Source organism: Tupaia chinensis, unplaced genomic scaffold (genome assembly GCF_000334495.1).
Source record: "Tupaia chinensis unplaced genomic scaffold, TupChi_1.0 Scaffold142351_1, whole genome shotgun sequence".
NCBI classification, from domain to species: Eukaryota; Metazoa; Chordata; class Mammalia; order Scandentia; family Tupaiidae; genus Tupaia; species Tupaia belangeri.
Window position 1 is genome coordinate 53915 of NW_006202199.1, and position 12086 is coordinate 66000.

At 35.2% G+C, this 12086-nt stretch overlaps 1 protein-coding gene and 1 pseudogene across 1 annotated transcript; both read right to left on the minus strand.

Annotated features, from left to right (window-relative positions):
• Window positions 1-5136: 5136 nt before the first annotated feature.
• Window positions 5137-5762, minus strand: LOC102472076 (putative glutathione peroxidase 8 pseudogene; annotated as a pseudogene).
• A 1779-nt stretch (window positions 5763-7541) lies between these two features.
• On the minus strand, window positions 7542-8483 carry LOC102474633 (olfactory receptor 5K1). The gene has a single exon (XM_006163487.1). The coding sequence runs from the start codon at window positions 8481-8483 to the stop codon at window positions 7542-7544; it is 942 nt and encodes a 313-aa protein (XP_006163549.1).
• Between the last annotated feature and the right edge of the window lie 3603 nt (window positions 8484-12086).

Consider the following 12086-nt stretch of genomic DNA (forward strand, 5'->3'; position numbering starts at 1 on the left):
CAACCCTGTGGGATTTAGCCTCCCCAACCTCCATGTTACCTGCTGGCACCCTCATATAAGTTTTTTCAGTTGATTAAAATTTATCAGGCAAAAATAAGTTTTATATTGATATTTTGCTTTTCTAAGAAGCAAAAACAATAATATAACATGATGTAATATTACAAGTGTAAAAGACTGCCTTGAAATTATATTTCTTATTTTATTTATTTTTCTTATTATTTCTTTTTTACATTTAATCACTAAAAATCTTTACAGCATACAAAATTATTTTCACCACCTTTAGTACACTGCATGTCAGTCCAGGCAAAGGTATTATCAAAAAATTATTATCTGCAGACAATTTTTCATTTTTGTGTCCATTAAATGTTTTTCTTCTCTCTCCCCTGATTCCTCCCCCCTTCCTATTGCCCACACTTCTCCTGCACTGTCTTTAATTTGCTATTATTATTATTTTTAAAATTTCAAGATAAGCTGTTTTAGCTTGAATGAATCAAAATAAAAAAAAAATCAAGCAAAATTTGCTCAAGATTAAAAGCCAGGAAAAATATTAGGATTCTGTCCAAATAGTAGGTAGATACTAAAAACTCAAAAAGCAAATATGGACAGAGCTAAAATCTAGTAACAAATGCACTGTAGTTTTATTCTTAAACACCTTTTTCTCTCTCCATTCCCCCTCTTACCAAAGAGAAACATAAAATAACTTCTGTGCAAAAAATAAGTTTAGTCTCAATTTGGTCTGTTATTAGCACAAAGCCCCATAAAAATACTAATTAATTTAGTTGGTTTTGCTAGAACCTTTTATAAAGAACTTCCAATTAGACTCTTTAAAAAGCCTCCCTAGGTTACCGAACACAGTCAGGAATTCACCATCTGACTGTGTCTTTACGTAACTGAACTTGATTTGTCAGGATGGGTCGTTCTGTACTTACCTGCCAAGCAGAACTGTTTATGGTACCAGGCAATCTTTCTCAGAGCTTCTGTTGGCTTTCTTGAGACCAACTTTAGTTCCTTAGCTTTCTGGTCATATCTTCAGATAGGACATTCCAGTCAAAGCCTTAGCAATAGCTAGTGTTTCCAAATTTTGGTGCAAGCCAACAGGTATTATTTGAACTTATGCAAATAACCATACAGCCACAAAATAAGAATAATCACAAATACTTTCCAATTCCAGAGGAGTCAGGAAGGGTGAAAAGTTCATGTTTAGATTCTGTTTTTAAAAAATTTTTCTAAGAAATTCTTCAAACTATCAGCTCAAAAAAAAAAGAAAAATCTTTAAATCTGGAAAACAGCATAGAAGAAAATCAGTAATGTTTTAGTCCAAAGTCATAAAATTCTATTTCTTACGTAATTGAGCTCTATTCTGTTGAGTTGCAGTGTTACTGTGGTATAATCTTTCCATTTAAATCCTGGATGTTTCGAAATACGATTTCAAAGTTATCAAAAACCTATATGTAAGAGTACTTATCAGAGTCTTTTTCATTAATTTCCTTAAAATAACCAATTTTTGAATTGTAGCCCATTACAAAATGTTTTAGAAAGAATGGCTAACAAAACATTTGGTAGAGGCTGGTAATCCATTTCATGTAAACTGTAAAGTTATATAATAAACCACATTATTCAAAGATGTTTCTAAGCCTTTGCTAATATATTATGTTGGTACCACAACTGTATACTTTAATTTTTAGGTGTAGTGAAATTCAGCCTACTTTTGAATTAAGAAATAAACAATAGTTATTCATTTAGTGCTTATACAAGAGACTAGTTTAAAATAAAACTTTAAGAAACTTAAAAAAAATTGGAAACTTAGCATTCTAATTTTAGTATATGTGCTGCCAAAGTGAACACAAGGAAACTAAGAATTCTTACGGGAAAAACAACCCTAAAGAACAGAGGGAAACATGATTTTGAAGGTTAGTATTTCTAGTTAAAGAAGTTTTAAATATTTTTCTCACTTGAATTTCCCTGATAAAAGTTTCCTAGAGACAAGTTGTTTGCCTGATGCTAATTTTTCAAAGGCATCCAACACTCTATCTTCGTGATTCATTTAGGAGAATATTTCTACAAAGAGACCAATGGGTTGTATATATACCATTGGTAGACAAAGGTTCAAATATTCAAAATAATCCTGAGGGGATTTACTTGGCATTGGTATCAGCCTGGGAGACCTAATCCTTTGCACATCACAGACACACTAAGTTGGAGTAATTAAGGGCATACCTTGAGACCTAGAGAGTAAGGCAAATGCCCATTTCCAAATAAAATTTAAGGACTATGTACTGGTTTTAATTTATTTGTTTATTTCACAGTCCCTTACCATTAATCTGAATATAAAAATCTTAAATGGGAAGGAAAATTCTAAGAGATAAGCAAAGGTTTCATGGAGGAATTGGGAACTGAGCTAGGATTGGTTCTTTGAGACAGGATAAGGTGAGTAGTGTGAGCAGAGGTTGGAAAATAACACCTTTCTCTCTTCCTAATCCCTCCCTCTCTCCCTCTTTTCCTTTCTCCCTTCTTTCTATTAATGATAGCAATACAAACACACCCAGCATGATTCTCAAGCTGCCCTGTTTGGGACTTGAACTGCAGTCAGCCATGTGGGAGTCTAGTGCCATCCCCACCACTAGCACCTGCTGGCCCTGAAGAATTAAAGTTTTAACAGTTAAAAGTATGACTCTGGAGTTGAATGGGTTATAGATGTTATATTCTGCTTCTCTACTGCTTCATCAGCATCACTTATGACCCAACATTTAAAATTGTATGGTGAGGTAAACTCATTGATAAAGCAGACCTGTCCCCCAAATCAATGCCACCTTCGGAGCTCCATTTCTGGTCTGTGAATGGGTAGGAATTGAGGACTATTCTGATCCCAAGAAGAGTGGTCCATAGAAGCAAGGTAAATGTCATGTCTAGTGGCAAGTGTATAGAATAAATTTTCTCTGGTACCCCAAATTCTGGATTCTCAGATAGCTGACTATTCAGTCTGATAACAAGAAATAGCGTATTAGGATTTAAGTAAAAAGAAAGTAGTAATAATATCAAAAATATCTACAAATGAGCTCAAATGTTTATCTTTGTATTTATGAGATAATTTTGTGACATTAACTTGGAGCCAACACAGAGAGTCTCATTATTGATAGCATTCAATATCAATGTCCCTGAAGTGACAACGCTGTCTAGGCAAGCAAGAATTTTCATTCCACCTAAATATTCCTAAATGAACTAAACACTTACAGAATTATTTTCTTCTTAAGCATTGCTCTTGTTGATGTCTAACTTCACCTGTTGTATCATCATACCCCTAATTTTTTTAAGAGATATTTTTTTCTGTAGGGGATGTGCGTTCAACAAAGAGACAGAGAGACAGAGACAGAAAGCGAGAAATCACCGCCCAAGGGGAATGGCCATGCTGCATTCCCTTCTCTATTCACCTCTTGGGATCTTGGGCTGCACACATATGCACCCAGTGTGAGGTTATTTATTTATTTTTTTTTGAGAGTTTTTTGCTATAGGGTGCGTGCGCTTGCCAGACAGACAGAGAGAGACAGACAGAACGTGAGAAATCACCCCCCAGGGGATGGCCATGCTGCAATCTCTTCTCCTCCATTCTCCTCTCTGGTTCTTGGGCACACATGCACACACACCCAGAGTGAGTTTTAAGCCACCGGGTCCGGGATGCGAACAGCAGTCGACTACATGGGAGGCCAGTGACATAGCCATTATGCTAACTGCTGGTCCCAACCCATAAGCCCCAAGGGCCAGGACTTTAATCATGGTAAATTAGGGGGGAGTCCAGTGATGTAACCACTACACCATCTTCTGGTCTCCTTACCCACTAATTTTAGTCTGATATAGTAAACATTCTTGAAGTTTTAAGTGAAATTATTTTGAGAAATAATGTAGTAGATGTCTTGAAATTCATGGAAGTGGTGTTAGGGAACTGCTTGGATGAAATGAAATGCCCCACTGACAAATACATTAGAATGATTAAAATGTGGAAAACAATATAGAGATTCCTCAAAGATGTACAAATAGAACTATCATATGATCTAGCAATTCCACTCCTGGGTATGTGCCCAAAGGATAGGAGAATATTTAGTTAGAAAAGCGCTTGCAAATCTATGTTCATTGTGGCAATATTCATGATTGCTAAGACATGGAACCAACCCAAATGTCCACGAACAGAATAATGGATTGAAAAAGTGTGGTGCATATACTGTATGGAATACTACTCAGCCATAAAAAACCCAAGACCCTGACATTTGATAGAAAGTGGGCGAATATGGAAAATTTACTGCTCAGTGAAGCAAGCCAGGCTAAGAAGGAGAGACATTGTATGTCTCCACTTAATATACCAACAGTCCACACTCTATGGCTGAAACTGATAGACTAGAGCATATAGAAACATGGAAAATGGGTATAAATGCAGGATACAGTGTGGGAAGAGGGTGAGAAAAGGAGGAGAGTGTGAGGAAATACATTAAGGAGAAAACTAGAAAGGCAAGACATTTAAGGGACACAGAAATGGATTAATATCTGTTGATGTAAACAAGTATAGTATTCCCAACTGGACAGGTGTGAAATCTATTCATGTTAGAAAATTCACTTTACAAGTTAAGTGATGTATAGTGATTGAATGTATAAAAGAAATTAAAATAAAATGAGATGTATTTTAAAATGATTAAATTGTGAATAAAAACAAGAAAAAAATGTTAAAGAATAGAAAATAAGTTTTACAATAGAGTGTTAATTTCAGCATTTGTTTTTATTACATTAACATAGCCATTTACAGTTAGTTGCTCTAAAAACTTCAGTTACACGCGATGTCTCAAATACAGACAGTGGTATAATCCTAGAAAATGTCCAGCTGAACAGTGGGATATTGGAGCACATTGGTGACTATTCTGAATTTTTTAGTATGGTCAGATAAATGTATTTTATTTTGGTTCTCCGGCTAGTCATTATTTTTTGCTTTGGTAACACCACCATTTAACATTCATTACCACTGACTAACATGATGACATAAAAAAAATCGTCCTTCTGTGCCACATTTAACTGTCAGAGTGCTTACAACGAGAACAAACCTTCATGGAAACATTTCTGTTCAGACTATTACATTAGAATGGCTCAATATAATTTTCATAGATCTTTCTTTTTTAAGATCATTTGTCTAACCAGATCTGCTATGTCAGGCCTGATAACTTCAATGGGCTCCTCTGGCCTCCAGAACTTCACAACTTGACCCTCAGGATTGATCAGATACTTCCAAAAATTCCACCTTGGTTCCATTTTTGATGAATCAACAAGAAATCTAAATGCAGGTTCTGCTTCAGATCCTAGAATCTTAATCTTGTGGAAGATGGGAAACGTTACTCCATAGTTTTTTCTTTCAAAAGATTCTACTTCCTTGCTGGGACAGGGCTCCGATTGTCCAAACTTATTGCATGGAAAAGCCAAGACACTGAAGTGGAATGGTCCAAACTCTTTGTGCAGTTCCTTCAGGGCTAAGTAATTTTTGTCTGTGAGTTGGCAGTCACTAGCCATGTGACAACTAGTGCAACTTTGCCTTTAAATTTTTCCAGAGAAACAATGTTTCCTTTTGTAACCTTCACTTCAAAGGCATAAAAGCTGTTGACTTTTGGTTTTAGAAATTTTAGTTGTAGAAGAAATAACATCACTGTGCATAGAACCATAGACAACAAAACTGCAAAATCCTTTGCTTTGGGCCTGGAACATTCTAATGAGTAAGTTGTAAGAGGCTCCATTTGGATGATGCACTACAGATATTTTTATACCACTGAAACATTGTTACTATTAACCCTTGAAATAAAAAGTTAAGCGAAATTTTGAATTGTCACACTCTATTTTTCTAGAATGTAATAACGAGAAAAATGAAAAATACTTGTTCCACAATTTTTTTCTTTTTTCTTTCTCTTTCTTCTTTCTTTTCTTTTCTTTTCTTTTCTTTTCTTTTCTTTTCTTTTCTTTTCTTTTCTTTTCTTTTCTTTTCTTTTCTTTCCTTTCCTTTTCTTTTCTTTTCTTTTCTTTTCTTTTCTTTTCTTTTCTTTTCTTTTCTTTTCTTTTCTTTTCTTTTCTTTTCTTTTCTTTTCTTTTCTTTTCTTTTCTTTTCTTTTCTTTTCTTTTCTTTTCTTTTCTTTTCTTTTCTTTTCTTTTCTTTTCTTTTCTTTTCTTTTCTTTTCTTTTCTTTTCTTTCTTTCTTTCTTTCTTTCTTTCTTTCTCTTTCTTTTTGGTAGCCAGAGAGCACTAAAACTCACCAGAAGGATAGAAGGAGAAAGACAGAGAGAGGGAGAAAGGAATCCTTAGTGGGGTACAGTCACACTGTAATCCCTTCTTCTCATTTCTCCATCCTGTCAAGATTTTGGGCATGCTCACACATGTGCCCAGTATGTTTTTCAAGCTGCTGAGGCCAGGATTCAAAGTTGATTCAACCATATCGGATCCAGTTTCCTTAACCAGTAGGCTAGGGGCTGACCTTATTCACTTATTGTTTTTAGATGTAGTATACATTTGTAATTGTAATTAAAATTTAGTCAACTACTAGAGAAAATATTTCTTTCTATATTTTAAAAATTTATTGCTCAAAATAAATCCCAAGCAAATATCAATTTTTATTCACGTACTATAATAAAATTGATCAAAATTTTAAAAGGTCTATTTAATTTTTTTTTCACCTAGAACAGGTAAGCATTAGATAAAGCCTGTCTACAGTTCTCTTCTGCCTGGGACTATTCCTACCATTTCAGAGAGCAGCTTCAACAGTTCAGTTTTTGATTTAAGAGACCAGAGCAGAAATTTTACCATCTCCTACACATAGTTGGAAATTGCAGATAAACAGAGTAGATTAAGAAAAACTGCACTTTTGATGACCATTCAAAAGTCCAATTTTATTCTATGTGAGTAGATTTGGGGAGCGTTCTTAATTATGGAAGAGCTAGGTATTCTCTCTTAAAAAGAGAGATTCAAAGTGATGGGAAAAATAGAAGGTCCCAGGGAACTGGTTGATGCTCAGAAGGTGTCTTGGAAATGGAGTTGGGGTAATGTTCAAATTCCCAGAGAAGTTTGGGAATCTCTGGATAAAAAGAACCCTGAGGAGGGCCTTATGAATGTGTTCAAAGCCCTGAGTTGTGGTGGTATGTGTGTCAACAGAGGTGGAAACATGAGGCCCTTCAACTTTCCCTGGTCCCAGAGACAGGGAGGACAAAGGAATGCACTCAGAAATTAGCAAAGTAAAGGCAAGAGACACAAACCTTAAGCATGTGGATTCTGCAAGTGGGTGTTTTAGCTGAAAAGCAGTGTAGCCCAGGGCCAGATCCTAAGTAATGGTGGCATGAAGCGACCAGAAGCTCAAATAGAGCATTCAGTCTACTCATAATCTACAACTTCAGCTTTTCAAATGGTGAAAATATAAAAAAAGAAATGATAAATTAATAGTTTACATGCTAGTTTGTGTATTTCCTCTGTATAATTTAGCTTTTACATTTTTTTGCCTATAAATCATTAAGCTACAGTGAATGCCATTTGTTTCAAACTTTCTGGAGATTGTTTTTCTTCAGAATTTTTTTCAAGGCACTTATCACTTCCTTATTTCTCAGGCTGTAAATAAAAGGGTTTAGTAAGGGAACTACTATTGTAAACAAAATACCAGCTGGTATATCTTTATCCCCTTCTTCAAGTAAATTTGGTCTAATGTACATAAAGAAAAGAGATCCATAGAATAATGAAACTGATAAAAAGTGGGATGCACAAGTAGAAAAGGCTTTGACTCTTCCTTCTTTAGATTTCATTTTAAAAATAGTAAAAAGAATGTAGAAATAAGATATTAAGACACTACCAATGGTGAAGACTTGAATGGAGCCTGAAAAGACAAATAGTACCAGCTCGTTGACATAGGGGTCAACACAGGAGAGTCTGTACAAGGGAAGAATGTCACAATAAAAGTGGTTGATGTGATTAGACCCACAGAAGGCTAACCTAAGTAGAAGCCCTACATGAATCATGGAGTGTAGGTTTCCTGCTGTGAAGGCCCCTGTGGTCATCTGAATGCAGAGTTTCTTGGACATCATGGTGTGGTACTGCAGTGGGTTGCAAATGGCCACATAGCGATCATAAGCCATCGCTGCCAGGAGAAAGCAGTCCGCAGTCTCAACTGTGCAAAGAAAGTAAAACTGGACCATACATTCATAAAGAGAAATCCTTTTGTCTTCAGAAAATAAGTTCTCTAACATCTTAGGAATAATGGCACAGGAACAGCCAGAATCCACAAGAGCCAGGTTGCCCAGAAAGATGTACATGGGTGTATGAAGATGACGCTGTGTAAGAATTAGGGCCACCAGACCAAGATTCCCTACTGTAGTGATCAGATATATGGCCAAGAACATGACAAACAGCAGAGTCCTTAGGTCTGAGTGAGCTGTAAATCCTGTGAGGATAAATTCTTTTTCCATAGTGTAATTTTCTTCAGGCATCCTTGACTTTTCTGAAAGAAAAATTGTAGAAAGAAAAAGTATTAATTAGCAATATGCCCCATACAACTTCTGAGTTCTCTTGGGTCAAAGGTAAGAGAACATCTCCTCCAGTGCTTGTATATGTCACCAGGACTGTGGTGCATGCTTGGTTTTGGGAGAGAATCAGTCTCTTAAAATTATTACTTTTCAGGGCATTGATTTAATATTTTCCCAACATATTTTGATGAAAAATATCAAATTAAATGTCCAAAGATGACATTTGAGATCTTGAAAGAAATGTTCAGAACTGAGAACTTCTCTGTATGGGTTATGCCTAGTTGTTTTTTAATTTAAATGTTACCAATTGATAGCAGTGCTCTTAAACAAGCTCACTGACTGTATATGTAGTGAATAATGTTATTTAAAAGACTATTTTCACACACCAATGTTTATAACAGCTCACTCACAAAAGCCAAAAGGGCAGATACCAGACAAATATCTATAGACCGACATATGGCTAATATGTGGTATAAGCATTCAATGGATTGAATCTTCAACAGGAATGCAATTCTGACACATTACATTGATAAATCTTTATGTTAAGTGAAATAAGCCAGACTCAAGGGTGCAGATGAAGTATAATTCCACTTTTATGAGGGATCTGGAGTAGTCAAATTTGGAGAGACAGAATTTAGAATGGTGCCTGTCAGGGGGGCAGGAACATGGGGAACTGCTATTTAATGAGTACAATTTTGCTGTGGGAAGGTGTAAAAATTCTGGAGATAACTGATGGTGATACTTGTTTGACAATATATGTGTACTTAATGCTGTTGAACTATAAACTTAAATATGACCAAAATGGCAAATTTGTTGTGATAAATATTTTACTACAATAAACATTCTTAAATGACTATTTTTATTTTTTATTTCTTTATTCTTATGTACTATGTTATTTCTAATGCTATGAGAGTATACACTTAAAATGCTTTTGGGGAAAAAGTGATCTGTTTATAATGTATTTATACCACTGGAGGGTGGGAGGGAAAATAATGGGGATAGAAATGGGAGGAGAGAGTGAAGGTATGGGAAAGAAATGACAACAGCAAAAGGCTATAGTAAAAAACTTGCAGGTTATTGATAATACCATATTGTCTGACCCGCCGACGGCGAACAGTTCCTGAGCTGGGGGCTGAGGATTAAAGAAAGACAAGAAGACGGGATAGAAACGTGAGGACTGCCAGTCAATACTGGTCAGCACCGAATGTATTTTATTGCTAGTATTTATACACACTCCAGAGACTTCTGTGATGTAAGGTTTTAAGTCCTTACTGAATTATCAGGTTGTTATAACAATACTTCGGAACATTCAGTTCAAAACAATCTCAAGACATTCTGCTCATGCAAGGCCATGTCCGGATAAAGACCCTGTTCTTATTCTCGTGGTCATGTCCTGCACACTTCTCATGTCTCCTCTTTGGCTTCCCACACCATTTATACATGCAATATGAAACCTTCCATGTGTGCATGTACACAGACATTTAAAAGCTATTAAAAGAAACTGCAGAAATCCTAAGGGATTAAAAAAAAAGATAAATTCATTTATATAAGTGTATGTCAAAAATCATGAATAAAATCAAATGTCAAACACAAATTGGGAGGTTATTTACGGTAAATAGGACAATGTTTCTCTAGCTTAGTCCATAAAGAACTTATACAAATCAGTAAAAATAATCACTAGGAAGCAGGTAAATGACAGGAAGAGAAACATCTCCAAAGAAACATAATTTTTAAAACTTAAAAATGTTTGACTTCAATATTAATCAGAGAAATAGTATTTGATGAGGCTAAGTGGATATGTATATTTATCCAGGGCAATATCAAAACGTTTTTAAAAAAGAAAAAAAAATGATAATATCTAGTGTAGTCTAGAGTACCCTGTAGTGGGAGCCCAACAGCATTTCTGGTTGGGATATAAATTGGTGCGATCATTAGAAAACAATAAGTAACAGATTAAGGTAACTCCAAAGTGTTAACATTCTATTATTAATAATACAGTTATCAGGAAGAAATAATTATAATCTTGTGCAAAGATTTACATATTACGATGTCCATCATAATTTTACTTATAATCACAAAAAATTTAGAATGTCTAAATGGTAACCATTTGGTCAGTATGATGAAGTAAATGTGAATCATGCACATCATGGTATGTTGTGCAATTATTAAATATAATTTACTGGGCCAGCAGATGGTGTGGAGGTTAAGGCAACTGGATGTCACACCGTTGACTGTGTGGTTCAAGTCCTGAACCTGGTGACTTGAAATCACATTGCGTGCAAATGCAAGGGTGCCCAAAATCCAGGCAGAAGAATGAGAAGAATGAAGTAGAAGGGATTTCAGCATGACCATCACTCTGGGAGGCGACAATTTCTCACTTTCCCTCTCTGTCTCTTAAAAAAAAGAGAAAAAAGTTGTTTACTTAGAATATTTGTTGTAATGATAATATAGATACAAAAATATTAAATGAAAATCAAAATAGATTAGTATCAAAACATCACATTGTACTCTATAAATATGTCCACATATTATGTATCCATAAAAATAAGAAAAAGGAAAAAAATACAAAATGGAAAATTTTATATACAGAATAATCTCAACTTCCAAAAAAAAAAATACTTACATGTAAGTATAATACAAAGCATGAAAATAAGCAATATGTTTGGTAATAAACATAGGTCACATTTTCCTTGTATTTTCTTTTATTCCAAATACTTAAATGTCAAATAACTATTTCAGTATTTTATCAAAAAAATTGTTTCTATTAAGTAAATAAAATGATGTACTACTAGATCTGTTATGTTTTATTTTATTTATTTATTTATTTTTGGAGAGGTTTTTGCTATAGAGCATGTGCACTCACCAGAAATACAGAGACGGAGAGACAGAAAGCAAGAAATCACCCCCCCCTCGCCTCCACCTGCCGCAATCCCTTCTCCTCCATTCTCCTCTTAGGATCTTGGGCACGCACGCATACACACCTGGCGTGAGTTTAAGCCACTGGATCCGGGACTCAAACTGCGATCGACTACATGGGAGTCCAGCGACATAGCCATTACGCCAACTGCTGATCCTGGTCTGCCATGTTTTATATCTGGTAGGTCCATAGTAACTACTGGGTATGCAGTTTACAATTCTTATAGTACAGAACATCACAGTGGATGTATTGAATGAATGCCTGTTCCATCCTCATGATAATGGCATCGACAATTACGAAGAACAATAATTTACTGACCGTCTCACATGTGTCTCAGCCATTCAGGAATATGTTCACATCTTGGGATAATGCATTTTTAAGATCAACTGCTGTTTTGGAATGCAATGTCTCTTTGGTGTCAATTTTTACTCTTGAAAATATGAAGTATTTCCGTGGTATTCAGATAGTCTATGGTGCTCACATTTATTTTTAAAGAATTATTTATTTTATTTTATTTATAGTTATTATTATTTTAAAATTTTTACTTTGGGATATGTGTGCTCACCACAAAGAGACAGGGAGAGAAAGGGAAAGTGAGAAAGCAAATTTCCAGGTCCAAGACTCGAACAGTGTTCGGCCATATGGGAGTC